The sequence below is a fragment of the Patagioenas fasciata genome, chromosome 9, assembly GCF_037038585.1.
Source record: "Patagioenas fasciata isolate bPatFas1 chromosome 9, bPatFas1.hap1, whole genome shotgun sequence".
NCBI lineage: Eukaryota > Metazoa > Chordata > Aves > Columbiformes > Columbidae > Patagioenas > Patagioenas fasciata.
In genome coordinates, this window is record NC_092528.1 from 26,919,594 (window position 1) to 26,947,486 (window position 27,893).

Below are 27,893 nucleotides of genomic sequence, written 5' to 3' on the forward strand. Positions count from 1 at the left end.
TCCCAGGTGCTGCCCCGGGGATGTGATCGGCCATGATGCAGGGGCTGCTCCGGCAGCATCTGCTTCATCACCTCCAAGGGCACAGGCAGCCAGGAGCGGCAGCTGGTGGAGGGATTGATGTCTGGTTAGGGGTGGATCCATCGTGCCATGCAGGGAGGGGGCCCTGCTCAGGATGAGGGATTGGGCCATGGGGCAGGTCAGGGCTGGCACAACCCACTCCCCTGGAGCTGGCAAGCCATGAAAGCCAGCAGGGTCATCTGCAGTCCCCAGGGGTTGTGCTGCTGGCAGCGTCCTTCCACGTGAGGTGGTGCAACCACGTGTGGATATCAGCTGTGGATGTGGGAGAGGGTGGGAGCAGCCTGTTAGTCCCTGGGTCTCCCACTCCTCGCTGGGTGCTGGTGATGCAGGGCCGTTCCCTGCTGCAGCTGGGACCTTGCTGTGAGCCCTGCTGGCACCGGCTGCCCCAGGGCCTGACAGGTAGCATGTGACATGTCCCCTGGGAGAAAGGATCTGAGGGCACTGACACCAAAGGGCAGATGTCCTCCCTGCTATCCCTCAGCTCAGTGTCCCCCTCAGGTTTGTCTTGGGGGAGACAAGGCAAACCCAACCTGTCTGCAAAAACAGCACTTTGCCCTGGGCCCTCCTTCCCTGCTGCTCCCCAGGGTCCCACAGTGGCTGCCAGAGCTGGGGGCCCCGAGGTGTCCCGGTCCCCAGGGAGGGGCTAAAGTTCCTCCCTGGCTGCTGGGGGCAGGGATGGCCCCAGGGAGGGCTGGGGGCCCTGGGCAGGGCTGGGAGATAGTCCCTGAATGTTATCAGCCCATGGTCTCAGCCCTCTGGCGGGAGAGGGCAGGGCCATAAAGGGCTGTCCCCCCACCCTGGACACAGGCAGCATTTGGGGAGGGAGCTGGGGTGAGCAGCATGGGGTGGCGGCTCTCCCCTGGAACATGCCTTCTCCTCTGCCTCCTCGCCCGGCCATCTGCTGCTGCCTCAGGTGACAGCTGGAGCAGGAACATGTGGTACCGGGGGTGTGAGCACTTGGTGGGGGTACTGGGGCTGGTGCCACTTCTTCGTGAGTCTCTGGGGACGCTGTCACCTCCATGTGGGATACCAGGGAGGGCAAACCTTCCTGCCCACCTTGGGAGGTTGGGGTGGTTTGTTACTCTCTAAGGCTCCTACAGAGGCAGCGCAGAGCAGCTCACCCTGCTCCCCCGTGGACGGGATATTCCCAGGGACCCTCCGGGTGCCCGGTGCCCCCGCATGCCTTTGGCTCTGCTCTCGCCTCCAGACGCTGAGGAGACCCCGGACTACTGGAACGAAGGGGCCAGGAGGAGGCTGGAGTCAGCCCTGGCCTTGCAGCCAGTGGCACAGCGGGCCAAAAACATCATCCTCTTCATGGGCGACGGTAGGTCCCGCAGGTCCCAGCCGCGCCCCACGGCTCCACAGCAGCCAAGGGACATGGCTGGTGAGAAGATGGGGCTGGTGCAGGTCCCCTCCTGTCCGGCTGGCCCCAGGCAATGCCTGGGGAGGGCAGAAAAATCCCTGATGCCGACTCCTTGCCCACCCCATGGATCTGCCATGTCTGCAGGTATGGGGCTGTCCACAGTGTCGGCTGCTCGGATCTACAAGGGGCAACTGGCTGGTGGCTCAGGTGAGGAGAGTGTCTTGGCCATGGAGACTTTTCCCCACATGGCCCTGGCCAAGGTGAGTGGGCAGTGCTGGGGGGGGCGGGTGGCCAACTTGCCCCTGCTCAAAACCTCAGTGCTCCCCACTTGCTTTCAGACCTACACCATCGACCGGCAGGTGCCCGACAGCGCTGGCACGGGCACAGCCTACCTCTGCGGGGTGAAGGCCAACGCCAAGACGCTGGGGCTGAGCGGGGCGGCCGTCTACGGCAAATGCCGCACCACCTTCGGCAACGAGGTGGACTCGATCTTACACAGGGCCAGGCTGGCAGGTACAGGGCAGTGGCAACCCTGTCAGATAGTCTGGCAAGGACAGCCGTCCCATGCCGTACAGGGCTGGATGGGGTTTCCATAATCCCTTGCCTACGCTGCAGGCAAGTCGGTGGGCATCGTGACGACCACACGGGTGCAGCATGCGTCCCCTGGTGCAGCCTATGCCCACTCGGCCAGCCGGAGCTGGTACGCCGACACCAACATGCCCAAGGAGGCCTTGCGGGACGGCTGTAAGGACATTGCCTACCAGCTGGTGCACAACACAGACATCAATGTGAGCCAGGGAGTGGGCATGGGAGAGAGGGGACACCAGGGACGTTGGGAGGCTCTGCTGAGCTGCAGGGCTGTGGTGGTGCCGGTGGTAGCTCCTCACTCCCTGGCAGGTGATCCTGGGCGGTGGGCGGATGTACATGACCCCCAGGAAGACTCCAGACCCTGAGTACCCAGAGGATCCGTCCCAGAACGGTATCAGGAAGGACGGCCTGGACTTGATTGCCGAATGGCTGAGTGCCAAGCAGGTACCGTGCCAGGGTGCAGTACACATGATGCCGGGCACGGGGGGTGTGCCATTGGCACCGGCTCTGTTCTCGCTGGCAGGGTGCCCGCTACGTCTGGGATAAGAAGGGCCTGGACGCGGTCGAGGATGACTCTGTGAGCCACCTGATGGGTGAGAGCATCACTGGCTCTGCCATCGGCAACGCCTCCCCATCCTTCCTGCTCCTGGGATGCTGGTGGGGGCACAAAGCAGCCCCAGCATGAACACCTCCCGCCCCACCCTCCCAGGCCTCTTTGAGCCCAAGGACATGCAGTATGAGCTGAACCGCAACGCCTCCACAGACCCCTCCATAGTGGAGATGACGGAAAAGGCCATTCGCATCCTGCGCAGGAACCCCAACGGCTTCTTCCTCTTTGTGGAAGATGAGTAGCCCCGATGGGCAGCGTGGCTGGAGCTGGGGTGGGATGCGGGTCTGGGAGCAGGTGGGTGTTCCAGGGAAGCAGGCAGGGGTGACGGCCGCGTTCCCCGTGCAGGTGGCAGGATCGACCACGGCCACCACAGCGGCCGGGCCAAGCAGGCGCTGATGGAGGCTGTCATGCTGGACCGGGCGGTGGCGCGGGCGGGCGAGCTCACCTCCCCCGCTGACACCTTGACCGTGGTGACGGCCGATCACTCCCACGTCTTCACCTTTGGGGGCAACACGCTGCGTGGCACCTCCATCTTCGGTGGGTCCCCGGGAGGAGTGGGGAGAATCCCTGTTCCCACCTCTCCCTTTTGCTCCCACCGGAGGCTGAACTGTCCAAGGTGGGTGTTGGGGAGAGGTGCCTGTACAGGACAGGGAGTGACCAAGAGTTTCCCTGTGCCAGGGCTGGCCCCCAAGAAAGCCAAGGACAAACGGGCATACACCAGCATCCTCTATGGCAATGGTCCCGGCTACAGTATCCGTGATGGGGGCCGCCCAGCTGCCAACCTCCCTGCTGCAGGTAGGAGCCTGGGGGGCACAGGGTGGTGTGGGCAGCATCCCCTGAGCATGAACACTGGGGTGCACGGGGTCCCGATGCCACCATGTGACTCAGGAGTCACTTGGGTGTGACTCATCGTTGTGCCCGGGTAATGCGAGCTGCACCCCCCAACCCTACAGCGGGGAGGTGAGCCTGCTGCCCCCAACACCATTTCTCCTGTGCCCTGCAGAGGACAAGGACTACAGGCAGCAGGCAGCGGTGCCCCTGGAGACGGAGACCCACAGTGGGGAGGACGTGGTGGTGCTGGCCCAGGGCCCCATGTCCCACCTCTTCCACGGGGTGCAGGAGCAGCACTACATCGCTCACGCCATGGCCTACGCCGCCTGCCTCGAGCCATACGCCGCCGGCCCCCAGTGCGGGGCAGCCCGCAGGGCCTCTTATGGCACCCAGTGCTCCCCACAGCCCCTGCTCGCCCTCCTGGCCCTCTGTGTGGCTGCCCACGTAGTGGGGAGCTGAGAGCCCCTGGCTGAGCCCCACTTCTATCCAGGCTGCCCAGCCATCCCCAGCTGCCACATCAAGGGTCTTGACAGCCAGGTCCACTGTGGCTGGGATCAAGGGATGAAATAAAGCATAGGTTGTTTGTCTTCATCTTTCGTGCGAGGGTTTGCAGTGGCAGCAGTCACCTCTTAAGGCGGTTCCCTGTGACTCAGTTGCCCCAGAGGGTTGTGATTTCCAGCTCCCCACCCTGGGACCAACACTGGAACCACTGGGGTGAAGGAGGTTATGAAGTACAAGCGAGGGGAGTCAATGTCCCTCCCAGCTTTGACGGGCACAGGGTTCATACCTCACCAATAGGGAGCAAAGTTTTAGTCCACATCAGTGTAAAGTACTGGGCAGAGATAAGGTCTACTCAGGGCACAAATGAACGCAGGTGCTCCCAATACCCCTGTTGCCCCAGGTCTGATGCTCAGGGCTGACTGTGGCATCCAGAGCCAGGGCATCCCCCTGTATGGCACTGCAGTACCGTGGCCAGGGTGGGCAATGACATCTGCCAGTTTCTGCCTATCCTCTTGCCCCCCAACAGCTGTTTGTACCCCAAATCTCACTGTCCATCCAGCAGCAATTAGGTGATGAGCCATGGAAGTGCCTGAGCCCAGCCCCATGGCCTTTGTGCTGGCTGCCTGCAGGACATCAGGCTATCAGAGACATGTCAAACCGCTCCACACACCCTGCGTGGGCTGGTCCTGGTCCAAAGTCCCTCCCCAGATCTATTAAATTGTGGACACTGCCAGTGGCGTTGGGCTACCAGATCTCACCATGCAGCTCCTGGCACTCCTCGCCCTCTGCCTGGGCCTCTGGGCAGGGCTCAGCACTGCTGTCATCCCAGGTGGGGATGAGGATGGGGATGGGTGCCCAGCGTATCCGGGCACAGTGAGGGTTTTGGGAGGGAAGCAGGGTCTGCCTGGCTCTGCAAGGGTTAATGAGAGTTACCCCTGCTTTTCTGGGGACCTTGATCCAGTTTTCTCCTGGGTGGGCAGGTTCCTGCTTGTTTCTGTGCTAGAGGTCTGGGGACAGTGCCTATAGCCTCCTGTCACCATGGATTTGGCTCCATCCCGCCACCCACATCATGTCTCTTTTTACTGCCTCAGCACCCTTGAGCCAGGCAGTGGGTCCGAGCCCAAATGGCCTTTCCCCACCCCAAACTGCACCCTGACCCACTGGGTCCCAGTCAAAAGAGGCCCCAATATGGGGATGCCCAGGGATGTGGGTGCCCCAGGGATGACGTGGGAACCCCAGAGACGATGTGGGAACCCCAGAGACATGGGTGCTGACAAACTGGGACTGACGGGTGCTGCCTTGTCCCAGTGGAAGAGGAGAACCCGTCCTTCTGGAACAATCAAGCAGCCGCAGCCATCCAGGCCTCCTTCAACATCCAGCCCAGGATAAGAGAAGCCAAAAACCTCATCATCTTCATGGGGGATGGTGAGTCCCACTGATACCCGTGGTGGGCAGGCTGGTGTCACTGCTGCAGAAAGAGCTGGATGCAGTGAGAACAGCCAGTCCAGATGGTGACCAGGACCTTCTTTCCTCACTCAGGCTTTGGCATCCCCAGCCTCACAGCCACCCGCATCCTAAAGGGACAGCAGGAGGGACATCTGGGCCCCGAGACCCCCCTCGCCATGGATACTTTCCCCTACGTGGCTCTCTCTAAGGTAAATCCCCACCACACAGGGCAGGGAGCAGGGTGATTTTGGGCAGGGGACCAAAGCGCTGCTCGTGGGGCTGCTGGCACAGAAGCACCCCAGGGATGCACTTACGGAGTGCACAGGGTCCCTGCCCATCCCACACTGGTCCTTGGAGGAGTGAATGAGCTCACGGGGTGCAGCTCAAGAGGTGCAAGTGGAATGGGGGCCCCCTGCCTGCTGCTTCTGCCAACCATTCCCACCCTAAGCCTCGTATTTGTCCTTGATAGACGTACAGTGTGGATCGTCAGGTCCCTGACAGCGCAGCAACATCCACAGCCTATCTCTGTGGGGTGAAGACCAACTACAAGACCATTGGGGTGAGCGCGGCTGCCCGCTACCAGCAGTGTAACACGACCTTTGGCAACGAGGTGATCTCAGTGCTGGAGCGAGCCCGCAAAGCCGGTAATGGGGGACATGGGGCAGTAGGGCTGGCCAAGCTGGGGGAACCCTCCAGGGACAACGGGCTGCCCCACCATGAGCATCCTGGGGCTCAATGGTGAGGGACCCCATGGCCTGCCCTGCTCACCCTTCATGGGGTCTCATGGGTGGGGGGATTGCAGGGAAGGCAGTGGGCTTCGTGACAACATCACGAGCACAACATGCGTCACCCTCGGGGTCCTACGCCCATGTGGTGGATCGCAACTGGTACGCGGATGCCAGCATGCCCGCGGAGGCTCGGAGCCAGGGCTGCAAGGACATCGCCTGGCAGCTGATCCACAACGTCGACATCAATGTAAGTGACCATCACTATGGGTAGAGCACGGACAGACCTTCTCTAGGCAACCCTATAACTGATGTGCCCATCTTATTCTCTCCAGGTGATCATGGGGGGTGGTCGAATTTACATGACACCTGCAGGGACACCAGACCCTGAGTATCCCAATGATGAGTCAGCAAGAGGGATTCGCGAGGATGGGAATAACCTCATCAACATGTGGCTGGAGGCACGGCAGGTGGGTGACAAATGGTGGGATGGTCTTCTGCCCACCAGCCCCAGACACAGGACTGTACATCCATAGACCCAACCCCGGGATTTACTCACAGGGTGCCCGCTATGCCTGGAACAGGTCAGAGATGCTGGCTGCTGCTGCTGACCCCAACGTGAACTATTTGATGGGTAACAAACGTCCCACGTGCCAGAACCTCACAGCCATTGGGACACATACAAGTGCTGAAGCTGTTCCCACTGTGTCCCCTCCCAGGTCTCTTTGAACCCATGGACATGGCGTATGATCTGGTGCGTGACCCCATCCTGGACCCATCCATCTCTGAGATGACTGAAGCGGCCATCACCATCCTGAAAAGGAACCCCAATGGCTTCTACCTCTTTGTGGAAGATAAGTCAGGACCGGTGTTCTCAGGGTGGGCAAGAGGGGAGTCCCACATCCCAGGGTGGGGGTAAGGGTTGGGGTGCTGCCGGCGGTCCCCAGCCCACCGCAGGTGTCCGTCTGCAGGCGGTAGAATCGACCATGGCCACCACGAAGGGGCAGCCCAGAAGGCGCTGACGGATGCGGTGGCGTTCGACCGGGCCATCGAACGGGCGGGCATCGTGACAGATGAGACAGAGACCCTGACTGTCGTCACTGCCGACCACTCCCACGTCTTCTCCTTTGGTGGTTACACCCTGCGCGGCTCCTCCATCTTCGGTAAAGCTCTGTCCGGCTGCTGAGAGCAGGGCACGGCCCCGTGCTGGGCACTGCCAGCTCTGGGTGTCCTGGCTGCAGCCAGAGGGGTGACACGGGGGTTTCTTGGCTGATTCCTCCCCTTCATTGCCCCCTCCCCAGGTCTTGCCCACAGCGAAGCTGCTGATGGGAAGAACTACACGTCCATCCTCTACGGGAATGGGCCAGGCTACGTGGAAGGCAACCGGACTAATGTGGATGAGGCCACAGCCAGTGAGTGCACAGAGACCATGGCCGGGTGGTGGGATGGGGCTGGGTGTCCCTGCAGCTCCCCTCACCTGCTTCTCACCCTCTCCAGTGAATTTCAACTACACACAACAAGCAGCTGTGCCCCTCAAATCCGAGAGCCATGGTGGCGAGGACGTGGCCATCCTGGCCAAGGGGCCCATGGCTTACCTCTTCCACGGGGTGCAGGAGCAGACCTACATCGCCCACGTCATGGCCTACGCCGCCTGCCTCGAGCCCTACACCGACTGTCGCCAGCGCATCTCTACCACCAGCTCTGCCACCAGCGCTCGTGCTGTCCCCCTGCTCCTGCTCCTGCCCACCCTCCTCCTGCCCCTCTTCCACTGACCCCACAGCCCTGGGGCACCTCATGGGGCCCCCTCCCCATGACTGCAGCACCCATAGGTGGCTGGCAGCTCTTTGGAGCATCACTGGTCGTGATGAAACAGCCATGGGCAACCAAATCCCGAGCACAGGGGGACCCCACATCACCTGCTCAGGGTGCTCAGTGGCTAATAAACGTGGGGTGTGACACTGGTGGGACAGAGCTGGGGATGTTTCCTGCTGCTCACCATCCCTACGTGTCCCCCAGCCATTGCCTCTTGCATAAAACCCGGCGTATTCAGTGGTTTATTGAGCATAAACGGCGACGAAAAATACAGCGGGTATCCATGTCCCCACATTCCTGAGGCAGACTGGCATCGCCCAGCCCTGAGCCCAGCTGATGGTGTCACCTGCTGCCAGGGCTGATATGGGGACAGGATGGGGCTGGCATGGGGATGTGTTTGTCTGTCAGCACCTGCAGGTAGATGGACTGGGACCGTTGCTTAATGCACCAGTTCTGTGAGGAGAAAGGACCCCAAGGATCAGTGGATGGGGCATCCCAGGTCCCAAACCCCATCCAGAGCCTGCAGGGTACTGGCACCCACTGGGGCATGATGGCCCTTCTGGCTGCTGGAGCACTAGGGCAGCGATGCCCTGGTTGTGTTTCTTATTGTGGGGTCTCCCAGGAGCCTGTGTGTGCGGTATAGAAGGGTTGGGACAGCACAGTGGCATGTCTGTTATTGTAGGGTCTCCCAGGCTTGTGAGCTGCCTGGCTGCAGGATCATGTGCATTTTTTACTGTGGGTGTCTGGAGGTGATGAGGGGGAAACGTTCATTATTGTAGGGTCACCAGGAGCAGTGGAGCTGTACAGGGTGCTCCTTGAAGGGCTGAGCCCCATATCCTGCCCTGGCACCCCCAGCCATTCCCCTGACTTCAGCCCCTGGGAAAGGGGATCTGAGGACACTGACACCAAAGGCAAGTTGTGCTCCCCAGACCCCTTCAGCCCGGTGTCCCCCTCTTCAGCTTTGTCTTGGGGAAGACAAGACCAATCCAGCCTGACGCAGGTCAGCCTGTCTGCAAAAACAGCACTTTGCCCTGCGCCCTCCCTACCGCTCCCCGGGGTCCCACAGCAGCTGCCAGCGTGGGAGCTGGGGGCTTTGAGGTGTCCGGGTCCCCAGGGAGGGGCTAAAGGTCCTCCCTGGCTGCTGGGGGCAGGGATGGCCCCAGGGAGGGCTGGGGGCCCTGGGCAGGGCTGGGAGATAGTCCCTGAATGTTATCAGCCCATGGTCTCAGCCCTCTGGCGGGAGAGGGCAGGGCCATAAAGGGCTGTCCCCCCACCCTGGACACAGGCAGCATTTGGGGAGGGAGCTGGGGTGAGCAGCATGGGGTGGCGGCTCTCCCCCACTCCCTGGCAGGTGATGCTGGGCGGTGGGCGGATGTACATGACCCCCAAGAAGACTCCGGACCCTGAGTACCCAGAGGACCTGTCCCAGAACGGTATCAGGAAGGACGGCCTGGACTTGATTGCCGAATGGCTGAGTGCCAAGCAGGTACCGTGCCAGGGTGCAGTACACATGATGCCGGGCACGGGGGGTGTGCCATTGGCACCGGCTCTGTTCTCGCTGGCAGGGTGCCCGCTACGTCTGGGATAAGAAGGGCCTGGACGCGGTCGAGGATGACTCTGTGAGCCACCTGATGGGTGAGAGCATCACTGGCTCTGCCATCGGCAACGCCTCCCCATCCTTCCTGCTCCTGGGATGCTGGTGGGGGCACAAAGCAGCCCCAGCATGAACACCTCCCGCCCCACCCTCCCAGGCCTCTTTGAGCCCAAGGACATGCAGTACGAGCTGAACCGCAACGCCTCCACAGACCCCTCCATAGTGGAGATGACGGAAAAGGCCATTCGCATCCTGCGCAGGAACCCCAACGGCTTCTTCCTCTTTGTGGAAGATGAGTAGCCCCGATGGGCAGCGTGGCTGGAGCTGGGGTGGGATGCGGGTCTGGGAGCAGGTGGGTGTTCCAGGGAAGCAGGCAGGGGTGACGGCCGCGTTCCCCGTGCAGGTGGCAGGATCGACCACGGCCACCACAGCGGCCGGGCCAAGCAGGCGCTGATGGAGGCTGTCATGCTGGACCGGGCGGTGGCGCGGGCGGGCGAGCTCACCTCCCCCGCTGACACCTTGACCGTGGTGACGGCCGATCACTCCCACGTCTTCACCTTTGGGGGCAACACGCTGCGTGGCACCTCCATCTTCGGTGGGTCCCCGGGAGGAGTGGGGAGAATCCCTGTTCCCACCTCTCCCTTTTGCTCCCACCGGAGGCTGAACTGTCCAAGGTGGGTGTTGGGGAGAGGTGCCTGTACGGGACAGGGAGTGACCAAGAGTTTCCCTGTGCCAGGGCTGGCCCCCAAGAAAGCCAAGGACAAGCGGGCATACACCAGCATCCTCTATGGCAATGGTCCTGTGTACAGCCTTGCAATGGGAGCCAGGATCAAGGGATGCAGTAGAGCATGGGTTGTTTGCCTCCATCTGCTGATTAAGTGTTTGCAGTGGCAGACGTCTCCTAAGGTGCTTCCCTGTGACTCAATTTCCCTGTATTGTTGTAGCTGCCAGCTCTCCACCCTGGGACCAGCACTGGAGGCACTGGGGTGAAAGAGTTGATGAACATTAGGTGAAGGCATTGCATGTGCCTCCCAGCTTTGACAGGCACCAGGGTTCATACCCACCCAGGAAGGGCTGAGCAATGAACAAAGTTTTAGTCCATATCAGTGGATTTATTGCTTCATAAATTGCTGGGCAGAGATAATGTCTGCACAGCGCACAAGTGAACGCAGGTGCTCCCAGTACCCCTGTTGCCCCAGGTCTGATGCTCAGGGCTGCCTGTGGCACCCAGAGCCAGGGCATCCCCCTGTCTGGCACTGCAGTACCACAGCCAGGGCAGGCAACGACAATAGACAGATTCTGCCCATCCTCTTGCCCCCCAACATCAGGATGCACCCCAAGTCTGTCCTTTCCCCCCCAGCAATAAGATAATGTGCTCGAGGAGGTGCCTGAGCCCAGCCCCGTGGCCTTTGTGCTGGCTGCCCAGCAGAACACCAGGCTATCAGAGACATGCTGAACCCCTGCATGTACCCTGTGATCCCGGTCCAAAGTCCCTCCCCTGATCTGCTAGAATTGTGGACACTACCAGTGGCGCTGGGCTGCCGGATCTCACCATGCAGCTCCTGGCACCCCTTACCCTCTGCCTGGGCCTCTGGGCAGGGCCCAGCGCTGCTGTCATCCCAGGTGGGGACGAGAATGGGGACGGGTGCCCAGTCCGGCTGTAGTGGGTGTCAGGGAAGTGGGACACTCAGCAGGGCACGAGCCTGGCTGGGCACAGTGAGGGTTTGGGGAGGGAAGCAGTGGCTGCCTGGCTCTGCAAGCGCTGGTAAGGGTTACCCCTGCTTTTTTGAGGACCTTGATCCAGTTTTCTCCTGGAAGACCAGTTTTCTGCTTGTTTCTGGGCTGGGGGCTTGGGGGTCAGTGCCTGTAGCCTCTTCTCAATGTGAATTTGACTCCATCCCAGCTGCCAGGGAACTCCCCCCTCATGTCTCTTTTTGCTGCCCCAGCACCCTTGGGCCAGGTGGTGGGTCCAAGCCCGAATGGCCTTTCCCCACCCCAAACTGCACCCTGACCCACTGGGTCTCTGTCAGAGGAGGCCCCAGCATGGGGATGCCCAGAGAGTGAGTACCACAGGGATGTGGGTGCCCCAGAGACGATGTAGGTGCCCCAGGGATGATGTGGGTGCCCCAGGGACATGGGTGCTAACAAGCTGGAACTGAGGGGTGCTGCCTTGTCCCAGTGGAAGAGGAGAACCCGTCCTTCTGGAACAATCAAGCAGCCGCAGCCATCCAGGCCTCCTTCAACATCCAGCCCAGGATAAGAGAAGCCAAAAACCTCATCATCTTCATGGGGGATGGTGAGTCCCACTGACACCCATGGTGGGCAGGCTGGTGTCACTGCTGCAGAAAGAGCTGGATGCAGTGAGAACAGCCAGTCCAGATGGTGACCAGGACCTTCTCTCCTCACTCAGGATTCGGGATCCCCACCATGACAGCCACCCGCATCCTAAAGGGACAGCAGGAGGGACATCTGGGCCCCGAGACCCTCCTCGCCATGGATACTTTCCCCTACGTGGCTCTCTCTAAGGTAAATCCCCACCACACAGGGCAGGGAGCAGGGTGATTTTGGGCAGGGGACCAAAGTACTGCTCATGGGGCTGCTGGCACAGAAGCACCCAAGGGATGCACTTATGGAGTGCACAGGGTCCCTGCCCATCCCACACTGGTCCTTGGGTAAGCAAATGAGCATGGCAAGGGGTGCAGGTGGAATGGAAGCCCCCTGCCCGGTGCTTCTGCCAACCACCCCCTGCCCTAAACTTGCTGAATGTCCTTGACAGACGTACAACGTGGACCGTCAGGTCCCTGACAGTGCAGGGACAGCCACAGCCTATCTCTGTGGGGTGAAGACCAACTACAAGACCATTGGGGTGAGCGCGGCTGCCCGCTACCAGCAGTGTAACACGACCTTTGGCAACGAGGTGATCTCAGTGCTGGAGCGAGCCCGCAAAGCCGGTAATGGGGGACATGGGCAGTAGGGCTGGCCAGGATGGGGGTACCCCACAGGGACAAGGAGCATCACACTGGGGGGCTGCCCCACCATGAGCATCCTGGGGCTTTATGGTGGGGACCACGTGGCCTGCCCTGCTAACCCTTCATGGAACCTCATGGGTGGGGGGATGGCAGGGAAGGCAGTGGGCATCGTGACGACTACACGGGTGCAGCATGCGTCACCCTCGGGGACCTACGCACATGTGGTGGATCGCGACTGGTACGCGGATGCCAGCATGCCCGCGGAGGCCTGGAGCCAGGGCTGCAAGGACATCGCCTGGCAGCTGATCCACAATGTCGACATCAATGTGAGTTGCCTATATAATCATAGAATCATTTGGGTTGGAAGAGACCCTCAAAGGTCATCTACTCCAATCCCCCCTGCAATAAGCAAGGACATCTTCAACTAGATCAGGTTGCTCAGAGCACTGTGCATCCCACCATGTCATGGGAGGAGCAGGAGACCCTTCCTGGTTACCCCTGCTAATACTGCCTATCTTGTCCCTTCCAGGTGATCCTGGGGGGTGGTCGGATTTACATGACCCCTGCAGGAACACCGGACCCTGAGTATCCCAACTCTACTCTCATGAACGGGGTGCGCAAGGATGGGAATAACCTCATCAACATGTGGCTGGAGGCACGGCAGGTGGGTGACAGATGGTGGGATGTTCCTCTGTCCACCAACCGCAGGCACAGGATTGGACATCCATTGACATCCATCATTCGTCTATGACTTGGATGAGGGACTAGAATGTACTATCAGCAAGTTTGCTGATGACACAAAGCTGGGAGGAGTGGCTGACACTGGAAGCTGTGCTGCCATCCAGAGACCTGGACAGGCTGGAGAGTTGGGCGGGGAAAAATTTAATGAAATATAACAAGGGCAAGTGTAGAGTCTTGTGTCTGGGTAGGAACAACCCCAGGTTCCAGTATAAATTGGGGAATGACCTATTACAGAGCAGCGTAGGAGAAAGGGGCCTGGGGGTCCTGATGGACAACAGGATGATCATGAGCCAGCACTGGGCCCTTGTGGCCAGGAAGGCCAATGGTACCTGGGGTGGGTTAGAAGGGGGTGGTCAGTAGGTCAGAGAGGTTCTCCTGCCCCTCTACTCTGCCCTGGTGAGACCACAACTGGAATATTGTGTCCATTTGTGGGCCCCTCAGTTCCAGAAGGACAGGGAACTGCTGGAGAGAGTCCACAAAGATGCTGAAGGGAGTGGAGCATCTCCCTTATGAGGAAAGGCTGAGGGGGCTGGGGGTCTTGAGCTTGGAGGAGACTGAGGGGTGATCTTATTAATGTTTACAAATACATAAAGGGTGAGTGTCAGGAGGATGGAGCCAGGCTCTTCTTGGTGACAACCAGTGATAGGACAAGGGGTAATGGGTTCAAACTGGAACACAAGAGGTTCCACTTGAATTTGAGAAGAAACTTCTTCTCAGTGAGGGTGCCAGAGCCTGGCCCAGGCTGCCCAGGGAGGTTGTGGAGTCTCCTTCTCTGCAGACATTCAAACCCGCCTGGACACCTTCCTGTGGAACCTCAGCTGGGTGTTCCTGCTCCAGCGGGGGGATTGCACTGGATGAGCTTTTCAGGTCCCTTCCAATCCCTGACATTCTGTGACTCTGTGATTCTGTGACTCAACCCTGGGATTTGCTCACAGGGTGCCCGCTATGTCTGGAACAGGACAGAGATGCTGGCTGCTGCTGCTGACCCCAACGTGAACTATTTGATGGGTAACAAATGTCTCACATGCCGGGAACCAGCATCCACTAGGACACATGCAGGTGCTGAGGCTGTGCCCAACGTGTCACCTCCCAGGTCTCTTTGAACCCATGGACATGGCGTATGACATGGTGCGTGACACCAATCTGGACCCATCACTTGCTGAGATGACAGAAGCAGCCATCACCATCCTGAAAAGGAACCCCAATGGCTTCTACCTCTTTGTGGAAGATAAGTCAGGACCGGTGTTCTCGGGGTGGGCAAGAGGGGAGTCCCACATCCCAGGGTGGGGGTAAGGGTTGGGGTGCTGCCGGCGGTCCCCAGCCCACCGCAGGTGTCCGTCTGCAGGCGGTAGAATCGACCATGGCCACCACGAAGGGGCAGCCCAGAAGGCGCTGACGGACGCGGTGGCGTTCGACCGGGCCATCGAACGGGCGGGCATCATGACAGATGAGACAGAGACCCTGACTGTCGTCACTGCCGACCACTCCCACGTCTTCTCCTTTGGTGGTTACACCCTGCGCGGCTCCTCCATCTTCGGTAAAGCTCTGTCCGGCTGCTGAGAGCAGGGCACGGCCCCGTGCTGGGCACTGCCAGCTCTGGGTGTCCTGGCTGCAGCCAGAGGGGTGACGTGGGGGTTTCTTGGCTGATTCCTCCCCTCCATTGCCCCCTCCCCAGGTCTGGCCCCCAGTGAAGCTGATGATGGGAAGAACTACACGTCCATCCTCTACGGGAATGGGCCAGGCTACGTGGAAGGCAACCGGACTAATGTGGATGAGGCCACAGCCAGTGAGTGCACAGAGACCGTGGCCGGGTGGTGGGATGGGGCTGGGTGTCCCTGCAGCTCCCCTCACCTGCTTCTCGCCCTCTCCAGTGAATTTCAACTACAAACAACAAGCAGCTGTGCCCCTCATCTCTGAGACGCATGGTGGCGAGGACGTGGCCATCCTGGCCAAGGGGCCCATGGCTTACCTCTTCCACGGGGTGCAGGAGCAGACCTACATCGCCCACGTCATGGCCTATGCCGCCTGCCTCGAGCCCTACACCGACTGTCGCCAGCGCATCTCTACCACCAACTTTGCCGCCAGCGCCCGTGCTGTCCCCCTGCTCCTGCTCCTGCCCACCCTCCTCCTGCCCCTCTTCCACTGACCCCACAGCCCTGGGGCACCCCATGGGCCCCCCTCCCCATGGCTGCGGCACCCATCCCTGGTCCTGATGCAGCAGCCATGGGGCATGAAGCCCCAGGCACAGAGGGACTCTGGACTCCTGCTCAGGGTGCTCAGTGGCTAATAAACATGGGGTGTGACACTGGTGGGACAGGGTTGGGGATGCTTCCTGCTGCTGGCAGTCCCCACGTGTCCCTCAGCCATTGCCTCTTGCAAGAACCCGGCGTATTCAGTGGTTTATTGACAATAAACAGCAGCGAAAAATACAGCGGGCATTCGTGTCCCTGTGCTCCTGAGGCAGGCTGGCATCGCCCGGCCCTGAGCCCAGCTGGTGTCGTCCACCTGCTGCTGGGACTGATGTGGGGACAAGACAGGGCTGGCCAGGGGTGCCAGGGTTGGCACTGGGCAAGGGAGTCTTTTGGCACAGGACAGCCCTGTGGCATCCCTGGTTCACTCTCTGTGGTAGAGGTGGGTGAAGGGTTTGGGATGGGTGGACAGAAGAGGGGGTACACAGGTGCCTGAGGGGGTTGCCCTGCCTAGTTCCTCCATGGGGACTCAGCTCCCCCTAGTTTGCAGGGCAGGGGGTAGGATGGGGTTGGGCAGTTGGCAGCTGCCTCTGGGTGGGTGCTCATGCCCACCCCAAGTCTCTCCCCACTGCCTCCATCCCTCCAGCGGGTGCCTGTCTTTGGAGAGTGACCCCTTTCATCACCCAGGGTGCCCCTTTTCCCTGAAGAGTAGGGGGAAAGATGGGGGGAGGCAGGGATCGGGCACGGGGTGGCACATGAGCAGGGGTGGGAACCGGGGGGTGCCAGGCTGCCAGGGAGGGGATCGGCCTCACCACACCGAGCACTTGTGCGCCGGGTTCATGGGTGAGTTCTTGGGGCAATGGAAAACCCGTCCGAACTCCTCGAACTGTGAGACGCTGCCCAGGACCCTGCCAGGAGAGGGGGACAACTCAGAGCCAGGTACCCCCTGCCCTCCCTGCCGCTGCCATGCACCCCACTTGGGGCACCCGCTCACCCCAGCAGCACTCCAACCCTGTTCCCAGAGATGAGCACTCAGAGCTGCTGGTGTCAGCACCCCAAAGGGTGCCCACCTCACTTTGCACAGCACCACCAGCCATTGGGAAAGCTGGCACACCCCATGCTCCCCCCATTTCAGGGCCGGTTGGTACCTGTAGTGCTCTGGGGCATGCTTGTCTGTCAGCACCTGCAGGTAGATGGACTGAGATCGTCGCTTAATGCACCAGTTCTGTGAGGAGAAAGGACCCCAAGGATCAGTGGATGGGGCATCCCAGGTCCCAACACTCACCAGAGCCCATGATGGCTCTTCTGGCTGCTGGAGCACTAGGGTAGCAATGCCCTGGTTGTATTTGTTATTGCAGGGTCTCCTGGGAACCTCTGTGTGTGGTATAGAAGGGTTTGGAGAGCATAGGGGCATGTCTGTTATTGTATGGTCTCCTGGGGTTGTGAGCTGCCTGGCTGCAGGATCACATGCATTGGTTATCGTGTTGTGTCCAGAGGTGATGAGGAGGACACATTTGTTATTGTAGGGTCACCAGGAACAGCGAGGCTGTGCAGGCTACTCCTTGCAGGGCTGAGCCCAGGACCCACTGATGGAGCTGAGCCACAGACCCCACAGAATGTGACCCCCCACCCCAGTTCATGCCGTGTGGGGAGGGCAGGGACTCACCTGGGCAAAGGCGATGAAGAAGAGCTGGTCGTGGGTGTATTTCAGGTGGTGCAGGGGGTGCTCAGGGCCATGTTCCCGCACCCACTTCTGGTAGGCCTGGAGAAGAAGGGGTGCCCTCAGAACCGCCTGGACACCCCTCAAATCCCCCGCCCAAGCAGCATCATTCCCAGTCCCTGATACAGGGATCAAGATAGGGATGGGGGGGTCTCCTTCCCATCCAGTGGGAATGGCATCAGCAGCCACCCCATGGCCCTGCTGGGGCTGTGACAGCCTAGCGTAGGGGGACACTTACGTAGTAGGCGAGTTTGAGCCCCCCCATGTCCGCAATGTTCTCCCCCAGTGTGTGTTTGCCATTCACCTGCAGAGAGAGATTAACAGAGTGAGCAGAGATGTTGCCCTCAGTCAGGCACCACCCCTTCCCCACCCTGGCACCAAGGATGTGCCTCAGTTTCCCCCACCCAGGGCCCTGAGGCATTTCCAGGTTGAGGTGTGATGAGTTGTTGGTCTCAGGGCAGGGCAGAGCTGTGCTGTCCTGCGGGCACCCAGCTCCAGCGATGGAGCAAGCAGAGACCCCTCATGGGGCAGCGTGTACCCGGGCATTGCCCGGTGGGCGAGAGGCTCTCACCCGCTGGTTGTAGACGGTGAAGTTGTCGTAGAGGTTGACGATACACTGCGCCTTCTTCAGGAACTTGCTGTACGACCTCTCCGTCCACCAGTGCACCAGGTTCCCGTGCCTGTCATACTGTCCTCCTGACAAGACCATCACCTCCACTGGTCACACTAAGGGACCCACACCCCTGCCCATCCGCCTCCCGCCCTGGCACAGAGCAGGGGATCACTCACCCCAGTCATCGTAGCCGTGGGTCAGCTCATGCCCAATGATGGTGCCGATCCCACCATAGTTCAGAGACCTGTTGCGGGGGAGCAGAGGTGAGAGTGGAGGGCATGGTGCTGGCAGGGACATAGGTGGTCCCAGGACCTGGCACCCCCATACCCTACCCTGGCACCCCCCACACATGCTGCGGCCCCACACTCACTGTGGGAACTCTGGGTCGTAGAGGGTGGGCTGCAGGATGCCCGCAGGGAACACTGGGGACAAAGAAGAGCATTGCATTTGGGGGTGTCACCCTGCCTGGTGCCACCTGTAGAATCCCCTGACACCAGGAGACCCAGCACTGTGCTCCCCTGCTTGGGCTCTCCCCACACCCCCTTCCCTGGGGGTGCTGAGCCCCAGGGGCCGGACGATACCTTACCCATCTGGTTCTTGTTGGGCAGGTAGTAGGCGTTCAACGCTTGGGGAGGCAGCAGCCACCTGCAAGGAGAGACAGCGGTGCCAGGCTGTGGGGACATCAGGGGACACAGAAATGCCACCCCCTCACACAGCTGGTAGACATTCCTGGCTTGCCCTGTGCCCTCCTGCCTGCACCCTGTGGGGTACAACCAGACATGGGGACGTGAGGCATCGGTGGGGCCATGCAGTGCCCCCAGTAACCCCCCAGGGCAAGGGGATACCCACGCAGATTTGTCCACCTCCTGCCGGATCTTCTTCACCGAGAGCCTGATGCTGAAAGCAATGCTGTTGAGGATGTTCTTGAAGTAGGTCTTCTCATCCACATCAAACTGGGGGGACATGGCCCTGTCAGGGGGATGCCAGCCCCAACGGTGTGGGGAGTAGGACTGGGGCACCCCCGTGAGCTTTGGAGACTGAGGGTGTGGGGTTGTGGCCCTGGGCTAGATGTGGCGTGAGCGCGTCCTTATGTCCTGTTCTGTGTGCCCACGTGGGTGGCTGCATATGCGTCACCTCTGTGGGGTCCCTGGGGCACAGAGGGTTAGAGGCACCCTCAAGCCCTTGCTGAGGATGGTGATGAGTTCTAGGTGGGTGCAATGTGGGGAAGGGGACATCATGCAAGACCCCAGGGACAGCATGGTGACTTGTTTTAAGGTAGCATTTACCCACCCTGGTGTCCACAGACCCTGAGGCAGGTGGGGGAACCACCTCTCCCCTCCATGTGTCCATACCCCTGAGTGGCCCTGGGCCACCACTTGCCTCATACTCCTTGTCGATGGCCTCCGGCTTCAGGAGGAAATCAGGGTACCCAATCATCACCATCATGTATCGGAGCTGCAGGCAAAATAAGTAACAGATAAGGCCCCCAATCCCCATGCCCCCAGGCCATGGTGGAGAGAAGGGCAGGGGTCCATGCTGGGGGCCACTACCTTGGCCCTGGCTGCTCTCCGTGTCTCTTCGTCCATCCAGTCCAGCTCGTCTAGGCGCTGGTCCAGGATGTATTTGATGTCCTCCACCAGCTGCTGCACCTATGGCAGGTCATCACAGGTGCTGGCACAGCATCCTCAACACCTATCACCCTGCCAGCCAGTCCTCAGGGGAGTGCTGGGTGGTGGCAGGCACCTCAGCAAGAGGACAAGAGGGACACAGTGGCTTCATGCCCACAGGCAGCATCACCTACCTTGGCTTTGCTGGCAGATGAGAAGTGCTCCTCAACAAAGAGGGCACCCAGGGCCATGCCGAAGTGCTTGTTGGCCTGGCTCAGGCAGATCTTGCCTGGCTCGAGCTGCTTCTCGTTGCCCTCCATCTCCTTGGAGAGTTCATGGATGGCGTCGCGGAAGGGGGTGGAGAGGTGCTCGCTCAGCACCACCACAATACGCCACAGCATGTAGTTGTGAAGAATCCTGGTAATGGGGGACAGGATCAGGCTTCTCTCCACACTGGGCATGTCCCCAGGCACATGGGGAGGGTGGGGACCTTGTGCCTGGGTAGGGACACCGCTGCTTGGGGACCAGGCAGGCCATGGAGGGTGACCATGTCTTGTGGGGGCTCAGGGATGGGCTGGCACCATATCCCTCCCTGCTGTGTGGTGAGTCTGGTGACACCTAGCATGGCGGGAGGTCTCAACAGGTGGTTGGTCACAACCAGGGTGCTGTGGGGCCCATGACAGTGACCTCTTCCAGGGGCTTTCCCAGGAGGCCCCATCCCCAGCGTGGCTTCCCCAGGAGAGTGGTGATGGTGGGGGGACCAGCCGCAGCCAACCTGTGCCCACCCCATTGCCAGCCCCCTGCCAGGCTGGGAAAGGTGCCAGGGTTCGAGGGTGCCAGCTCCCCCTCACCTGCTGGGCGTCACACGGATGAGGTCGGACACCTTGTGCATGTAGTCGGTGGCCAGCAGCACCACCTCCTCCTCCTCCGAGAAGTTGTCATGGAAGATGCGGTCCAGTAAGCGCTTCCACTTGAGCTGCCAGGATGGGCACCGTCGAGGGAAGGCGAAGGACACCCCCCAACTCCATGCCACCATGAAGAAAACTCCCTCCAGGCTTTCCAGCCTCCCACCAACCCTTCCCACCCAGGTACGTGCATCACGATCAAGTGGACTTTTATGGTTGGGAGCAACGAGGATATTTCTGGGACACTGGGTGTGCTGGGGCTTGTGCTGGCTTACCCAGGGTGCAGGCTGGCCCTGGGGACATGGGATTGGCAGCAAGAGGGGACATGGAGCAGGGAGACAGGGACAAGTGTGGGGTGCAGGGCAGATGGGGGATATGGGGTAGCAGGCTGGGTATTGCAGTTACTCACTGTCGGGGTGATGCGCTGCAGCTCGCCCAGGGTCACTTTGTGGTACATGCTGCTGACATCCCTCCGCACATCATCGTACTCGGACACCGTGATCTGCACAGGGTGGGCACAGCTGTCACCATCCCGCTGCCTGCCTTGGGGGGTGGCCCAGGGATGGGCACAGGTCTGGGGCAATAGGGGCTTCTGACCCACAACCCTCCCATCTTGCCGTCACTGGGGCCCTGAGGGCTGCGCTTGATGTCCTCAAGGAGTTGGGATACCCAAGGGCTGGGCATAGGGGTCCCCCAGGATTGGGCATTGGGTCCTCAAGGGTGTGGAGTGGGTTGCCAAGGACTGGACATGGGGCTCTCCAAGGGCTGGAGAGGTTGTCCTAAGGGCTGGGACTGCGGGTTCCCAAGATGTTGGGGCTGCGGCCCCTGGGGCTCTGCCATGGAGACTTCAAGGGGCTGAGATCTTCAAGGGCTTCAAACATGAAGGTCCCCAAGGGCTGGGAGCCATGCCCAAGGGGATGGAGATGGGGTCGCGAAGGACCAGGCATGGAGATTCCAAAAGTTCTGTGACTGGGATGCCCAAGGGCTGGGCAGGGGTACCCCAGCGCCCAGGGCACCCCCCTCACATTGGCGAGGTGTTGCTCCAGCTGCAGGATCTCCTGGGCCTTCTGCTCCACATGCTCGGCCCCCAGGAGGCTGAGTAGCCGCTCCATGAACACCCGGTATGCAGCCAGGATCTGTGCCGAGAGAAGGGACACTGAGTGCCATCCACAGGCACCCCAGCCCCAGATCTGATGATGGTGGGGCATCCTCCATCTGCCACCCTTCCTGGGTGCTGTTCCCTCTCCTTGTGTCCCCATGCCAGCAGCATCGGTGGTCACCCTCACCTTCTCGCTCTCCTCATCCTGCCCCAAGTAAAGAGTCCGTTCTGGCAGCGTCAGCCCATCCTGGTCGATCTGAAGGGAGATGGGGACAGTAGGTGAGGAGCCAGGGGCTGCTGTGCTGAGCAAGGTGCACCCCCAGCCTGCCCTGGCAAGGCACCCTCTGCCTCCCCCATATCGTAGGGTGTCCTAGTGACTCAGGATCTGTGGGATGGCAGCGTGGTGGGTCAGCCCTGGGCTATCCTGTAGTTACAGGCACAGCCTCTAATACAGGGGTGTCAAACCCATTTTCACGGTGGGTCACATCAGCCTCGTGGTTGCCTTCAGAGGGTCGAATGTAATTTTAGGACTGTATAAATTTAATTACTCCTACATTTATACAATCCTAAAATTACATTTGACCCTCTGAAGGCAACCACGAGGCTGATGTGGCCCCCGGTGAGAAGGAGTGTGACACCTCTGCTCTAATACATACGTATACCTGAACACACACGTATGTAAACACAGACACTTTTCTCTGTAGCTCACTGTTCATGACACACACCTGTGCATGCTCACCCCCCACCTCCCTACACATGCACCATCTAATTTACCCCTCTTTCCATGCACACACACCCCCTTTTCTCTCTGGCTCTCCCACCCCACCGTGTCCCGCCGCACCAGCCTCCCCACGTGCACACCCACATGTACCCCCAGCCTTTCGCCACACCCTCTCCCCTCACCCCCCGTTTGGTTTCCCACAAAGGCACTGCCACACATACCCTCCTCCCCAGCCTCCTCACACCCCCCGTCACACTCACCCCGCGCACACACACCCCCCTGACACCAGCCCTGTCACACCCACCTGCCCCCACGCCCCCCGCCACACCCCACGCACACCTGCACCTCCCACTCAGCCTCACCCCCCTCCACGCCGTTCCCTGTGACACTCGCTCCCTCTAGTGTACACACGTGTGGCCGCCAGCACGGCCTCGCACACCTCTCACAGCCCCACCAGCTCACAGCTCATCCACTCCACTGTGTCCCCCCCAGCGCCATCACCATCCCCACCACCTTGTCCCCACCATGCCGCCACGTCCCCGCTGTGCCCACACCCCGTGTCCCCTCCACGCCCACCCCACTATGTCCCCCACTGCTGTGCCATCCATCATGGCCCTCCATGTCCCTCACTGTGCTCACCTTGGCATCCCCACCAGGTCATTGCTGTCCCCCCACCATGCCAATCACCACAATCCCACAGCCATTAAAGGTGCTTGAGGCTTGGACACCCAGAAAAAGCCCTGGTGGCACTATAGGATGAGGGACATGGGCTGGCAGGGGTGCGGAAGGCTGACAAAGCCATGGGCAGATGCCCTGGCACCCTGGCACAGTGCTGTGGTGCTGGTGGGCAAGTTCCTGTCACCACCGAGGCTTTGCCCCCTGTGTAAAGACAGCAGCCACGATGCCAAGGTGAGGGGCTTGGCTGCCAGCACTCCAGAGACCCTGGTGCCCTGCTAGGCTGCCTGCAGCACCCAGGTGGGCTGAACTGCCCTGCCCGTGTCCCCGACCTTGTCTCTGAGGTTGTCACCCTCACCCCAGGGCAGCCTGACACAGAAGTCCCATAGTGGGGAGATGATGGTGTCCTCAGGGACAGGGCTGTCCCCAGCCCAGTGGCTTGCTGCAGCCAAGCCCACACACAGGACAAGCACCCAGTGCCACCACAACAGGGACAGTGTCACTGGGGGGGTCACCAGCACAAGCAAGTGGCAGCGGGGAGCAGCCCTAGGGACAGGGTGCCCTCACCCGGATGACGTAGCGGGAGGTGTTCCTCTCGTCCAGGCTGACGGTGAGGGAGAAGAGCACAGCGGCACTGTAGACCCCCTGTGTCTTGTAGAGCAGCTCATTGAGGTCCCCACGGCCTGGGGGGGCATCCCAGCCACCGCACTCCCCGATGACCTCCAGCATGGGTCGCGGGCCCAGCCGGTCGATCTCAGCGCGGTCCAGGCACGAGCGGAAAAACTCCTTGACCTTCCTCTCGGCCGAGGCAGGGGCTCGGCGCCGCACGGGGCGGCTGAGCAGCGCCTGCAGCTTGGCCTCGTTCTGCTCAGCGATGGCTCCGATGGTGCCGTACACCAGCTTGTCCTCGGGAATGCCGTGCCGCCGGAGCCAGCCGCCGCAGGCGAAGGAGTAGAAGTCCTGGCAGGGATCAATGGTGGCATCCATGTTCGCGCTGAGGAAGCGGGATGCCCGCAGGAAGGCCTTCTTCTCCTGGCACCCCTCCAAGCAGTAGCTGTCCCCTTCAGCAGCCAGGTACTTGAGGACCAACATGCACGTCAAGATGACGCAGAGCCCAGCAGCGAACACCAGCCCCGAGAGCAGGCAGACCTCCCGGCGACTCCAGCGCGGCAGCCCTCCCCGGCGCTTCTTGGTCCCGGTGCCCAGCTGAAGGGTGAAGCCGTTGGGCAGGGTCCCGCTCTGGTACTTGCTCACATACTTCACCTCCTGAAACTCATCATAGTGGGCCGTCAATGAGTAAGTCTTCTCCATGGCTGGGGACTGGGCTTCTCGCAGGCAGTACAGGTGGAGGGGACTCAGGGCAGGCGGGGGACAGGTTTGGGTGCCCCACGGTTCATGCTGAAGGCATACCCACAGCGGAGAGGTGGTAGAGGATGCCTGGCTGTGTCAGGAAGATCCTGGAAAAGGCAGAGGAGGTGGTTGAGGGGGGTTTTGGGAGGAGCAAGGTTCGGGGGGGGGCGTTTGCTTCTTGCCGTCATCACCACCTACATTGCCAGCCCTGCCTGTATGCCCTGCTGGTGCCACTGGGACTGGGCCCAGTACTAGGAGCTCAGTGACATCTCTACCCCATGTCCCCTCCGCCGGTCCCTCTGGTCACGAGGCAGGGTCCTGCCTGCATGACCCCAGGCAGGTTTCAGCCCCTGACACAGCTCCATCCCACATACCCCATGCCCACCCAGCAAAAGCACCCACGCCGAGTGGGCATGGGGGATGGTCCAGTGAGCCCAGCCTCACACCGCACCATGATAGCCCTTCCCAGTCTGGGGAAGCCACGGGGCTGTCAGTCCGTTTGGGTGGCTTACAGAGGGGGTGAGCAGCTTGCCAAGAGTGGCTTTGGGTAGATTTACAGGGCAAGGCATTGGGTTGGGGTGTTGCAGGTTGGATGAGGTTGCATGGCCCTGCACCGTGTTGGGTTGTGTTGTACCGTGGCAAGCGGCGTTGCATTGTGTTGGGTTGGGTCGTGGTGCACCGTGTTGCATTGCGTTGTGTCAAATTGTGGTGCGGTGCATGATGCGTGTGCAAAGTTAATTCCGGTCTGGGGGGGCGGAACCTGGACACCACAGACATCTCAAAGCAAATCCCCCCCCACCATCCATGCAACCCTCTAGCTGGTGCCTGATGGGCACAGATTTCTGGCAGGGGTGCTGTGCCAGGGAGGAAGGGGTCTGCCCAAGGGATAAGGAGGGTGGGGGCATGGATATGTTGGGGGGGGTGGTTCAATAGTGGACCCCAATCCTTGCTCAGTTCAGAATGGCATCTGGATTTGCAGATGGGGGAGGACATGCTGGGGACAAAGAGCTGCTCGGGAGGTGGCTGGTATCCCCGTGGCGGTGCCCCCCAAGCCCAGCAGCCCCCACTCCCTTTGCAACTTGGGCAAAGTTGTGCCCCGGTGCCGCAGCCCGGCATTGCTCGAGCCGCGGAGCTGCCGCCGCCGCCGGAAAGTTTGCGGGGCCGGCAGCGGGCACGGTGCGGCGCGGTGGGGCGCGGGGTGGGCGGGGGGGCTGCCTGGGATGCTGCGGCGGGGCTGCCCGGCGTCTTCGGGAGATGCTGCCCGCGATGCTGCCCAGGAGGCTCGGGAGCACCCGGGGAACGCTGCCCAGGATGCTCGGGATGTGCCTGCCTGGATGCTCGGGAGATGCTTGCCGGGGTGCTCGGGAGGTGGTCGGGAGCTGCTCACCGGGGTGATACCCGTGGTGCTCGGGGGATACTCGAAGGTTGCTCGGGGGATGGTCTAGGGTTGCTCGGGGGATGCTCGGGAAGTGCTCCCTGGGATGATGCCCGGGATTTTCAGAGGATGCTCACGGGGTGCTCACCGGCAGGCTCAGGGAGTGCTCCCCGGGCTGCTCGGGGGATGCTCACCGGGCTGCTCACCGAGGTACTCGGGGGATGGTCAGGGGATGTTACCCGGGATGCTCCCCAGGATGTCCGCGGGTGTTCGGGGTTCCCTCACCGCTTGCTCACCGAGGCACTTGGGGGATGCTCCCGGGATGCTCGGGGGACGCTGCCCGGGATGCTCGGGTACGCTCCCGGCGTGCGCGGGGGATGCTCCGGGGTGCTCACCGGCTTGTTCGGGGGATGTCAGCAGGCTGCCCGGGGTTGCTGGCTGGCCGGTCCGGCGCTGCCCGTCCGGCTGCGCGCCCCGCGCTCCGCTCCGCGCCCCGCGCCGCGGCTGGCGGAGCTGCGGGGCCGGAGGGAGGCAGCGGGGCGGGGAGGGGGTGGCGTCTCCAGCCCGGCTCTCCCGCAGGCCAGGCTCCATTAACGAGATTATTATGCAAATTGAGCAGTCCTGTGCCACCCGCCAGCCTTACCTCATCCCCGCCGGCGGGGAAGCAGGATAAGGGGGTCCCCGGGCACCTTCATCCCGGGGGGCTGGCACAGGGCTGGCAGTGCCAGTTCGCCTGGCACTCCCCGTCCGGGGAACCTGCTGCCACCCCCCGGCAGCCTGGCACCCAGGAGGGGCACAGGTGGGTAAGGCTGGTGGCCTGTGCCAGGCGCATCCCAGCGGCTCGTCACCCCCTGCCGTGCCTGGGCACCCTGGGGTGCCCGTCCCGTCTGTCTCGCCGGGTTGGGTGCAAGAGGGAAGAGCTGTGGGCGAGCAGGAGATGGAGCCTGGGAGGCTTCGAGTGAGAGGGTGGGCACTGGGGTGGCACAGGTTGGCATGGGGAGGGGGCCATGAGCTCACACACAAATACACACATGTGAAGGTCCGGGAATATTAAACTGCATTGCAGATAAATCCCCAACATAAATATCGTGAGCTGCTCTGCCACGGGGGGGCTCAGCAAGGAGATTTATAGCCCAGCTATTCCCACCCCTCACAGCAGCCCCACACAGAGGCTGTGTATCCCAGCCCCACACAGCTCTCCTGCCTGTCGTGCTTGGGGTGCCCTGCCAGCCTTGCCCACCGTGCCTGTGTAACCCTGGGTGCTCAGAAAGGTCTCTGGGTCTTCCTGGGTGCTGTGGTGGGAGCCCCAGGCAGCTCGTACTGGGTGTTGTGCTACAGGTAGCATGAGGACCCTGCTTGGCATGGGACAGGTGACTCAGCTGATGTGGGACCCTCTGTTTTTGTCCTTTGCGTGCCAAGGGCTGGTCTCAGTTACAGCCCTCACTGCCCGGGCTGGGACAGGCTGCGTTTTCCAGTGCTGGAGTGCCAGGGTGCTGGGTACGGCCTGGGCAAGGTGCCTGCTGCAGCACCAAGATGTGCAACAGCCCACACACAGGCAGCGGCACACGTGAACGTCTCATACACCCGTGCACACTGACACGCACGAGTACAGATACACACGCTGTCTATCCCCTCACACGCACACGTGAACATGCACTGCCATCCAGCTCCCGTTACAGGCACAGGGACCCTGGCACGCTCACAGACACACTTGGGCATTATAGCAAAACATTCCTGGGGCACGCGCCAGGACAGAGGGGACCCTTGAACCCCGCTAGAGAGACTCCCCTCCCTTGGGCACCCTGACCAGCCAGGTACAAGGGCACCGGGACCCATTCTGCTTCATGGGTGGGCACAGGATGCCAACCCTGCCACTCACCTGGGGCGATTGGCTGGAGGGTGGGGGCACAGGGCTGGGTGCTACACACCAGCCTCCCCATACCTGCATTTACCAGGCCCCCAGTCTCACTTGGCACCTTGGTGGGAGCATGATGGATGCACATGGGAAGGGGGGGGGCTGGCATTATTAACAGTCCTGGGTATTGCTCCAACAGGACTGTAAAAATCAAAGGCGTGTGGATATAAAATAATAGATAAATCTGAGCCAGCCAGAGAGTGCTGCGGCATCCCACAGGAATTGGCATCTTGAGAAGCTGGAGTATGGCGGGGGCAGGATGGACACCTGTGTGTAGATACGGGGGGTCAGGCAGTGGCTGTGCCCTCTTCCAATTGTTGTCTCTCCACAAAAATCTCCACGGAGTGCCCCGAGGGGAGGTGCAGGCAGTGCCAACCTGAGGAGATGGCGCTGCGAGACAAGCAGCCGCCCCTGAAGTCAGGCTGGCGGGAAAAGGAGTTGTTTGCAGACAGGGATGGGGGCGCAG

At 61.2% G+C, this 27,893-nt stretch overlaps 5 protein-coding genes across 6 annotated transcripts; 4 read left to right on the forward strand and 1 right to left on the reverse strand.

Moving 5' to 3' along the window:
* The first annotated feature begins 792 nt into the window (after positions 1-792).
* On the forward strand, positions 793-4,059 carry LOC136105056 (intestinal-type alkaline phosphatase-like). Its single transcript, XM_065844584.2, is given in 12 exon segments — positions 793-991; positions 1,286-1,402; positions 1,586-1,701; positions 1,780-1,954; positions 2,057-2,229; positions 2,339-2,473; positions 2,553-2,622; positions 2,739-2,871; positions 2,983-3,176; positions 3,318-3,410; positions 3,413-3,434; positions 3,643-4,059. Coding segments are annotated over 12 exon segments (1,602 nt in total). The 5' UTR covers positions 793-918; the 3' UTR covers positions 3,944-4,059.
* A 69-nt stretch (positions 4,060-4,128) lies between these two features.
* LOC136105067 (intestinal-type alkaline phosphatase-like) lies at positions 4,129-8,036 on the forward strand. Its single transcript, XM_065844615.2, has 11 exons — positions 4,129-4,800; positions 5,280-5,396; positions 5,511-5,626; positions 5,887-6,061; positions 6,220-6,392; positions 6,478-6,612; positions 6,704-6,776; positions 6,862-7,000; positions 7,100-7,305; positions 7,444-7,554; positions 7,640-8,036. Exons 1-11 carry the CDS (start codon positions 4,731-4,733, stop codon positions 7,912-7,914), a joined length of 1,590 nt encoding a protein of 529 aa, XP_065700687.1. The 5' UTR covers positions 4,129-4,730; the 3' UTR covers positions 7,915-8,036.
* A 1,110-nt stretch (positions 8,037-9,146) lies between these two features.
* Positions 9,147-9,848, forward strand: LOC136104840 (alkaline phosphatase, placental type-like). The gene is made up of 3 exons (XM_065844084.2): positions 9,147-9,440; positions 9,520-9,589; positions 9,706-9,848. Exons 1-3 carry the CDS (start codon positions 9,273-9,275, stop codon positions 9,846-9,848), a joined length of 381 nt encoding a protein of 126 aa, XP_065700156.2. The 5' UTR covers positions 9,147-9,272.
* Positions 9,849-11,026: 1,178 nt separating this feature from the next.
* Positions 11,027-15,640, forward strand: LOC136104973 (intestinal-type alkaline phosphatase-like). The gene is made up of 11 exons (XM_065844392.2): positions 11,027-11,171; positions 11,728-11,844; positions 11,959-12,074; positions 12,325-12,499; positions 12,671-12,843; positions 13,047-13,181; positions 14,194-14,266; positions 14,352-14,484; positions 14,602-14,795; positions 14,934-15,044; positions 15,130-15,640. The coding sequence occupies exons 1-11, from the start codon at positions 11,102-11,104 to the stop codon at positions 15,402-15,404; spliced, it is 1,572 nt and encodes a 523-aa protein (XP_065700464.1). The 5' UTR covers positions 11,027-11,101; the 3' UTR covers positions 15,405-15,640.
* Positions 15,632-26,011, reverse strand: ECEL1 (endothelin converting enzyme like 1). 2 transcript variants are annotated; one of them, XM_071812719.1, is made up of 18 exons: positions 25,908-26,011; positions 23,355-24,244; positions 21,579-21,647; positions 21,318-21,428; positions 20,702-20,794; positions 20,239-20,363; positions 19,582-19,804; positions 19,331-19,429; positions 19,161-19,235; positions 18,630-18,733; positions 18,367-18,425; positions 18,151-18,202; positions 17,957-18,024; positions 17,739-17,863; positions 17,406-17,471; positions 17,114-17,209; positions 16,596-16,672; positions 15,632-16,355 (listed from the first exon to the last, which is right to left on the reverse strand). In XM_071812719.1, exons 2-18 carry the CDS (start codon positions 24,096-24,098, stop codon positions 16,256-16,258), a joined length of 2,286 nt encoding a protein of 761 aa, XP_071668820.1. In that variant the 5' UTR covers positions 24,099-24,244; positions 25,908-26,011; the 3' UTR covers positions 15,632-16,255. The 2 variants fall into 2 exon arrangements, with proteins under 2 accessions (XP_071668820.1, XP_065700463.1); XM_065844391.2 differs by having other exon boundaries at positions 25,809-26,011.
* Positions 26,012-27,893: the final 1,882 nt, after the last annotated feature.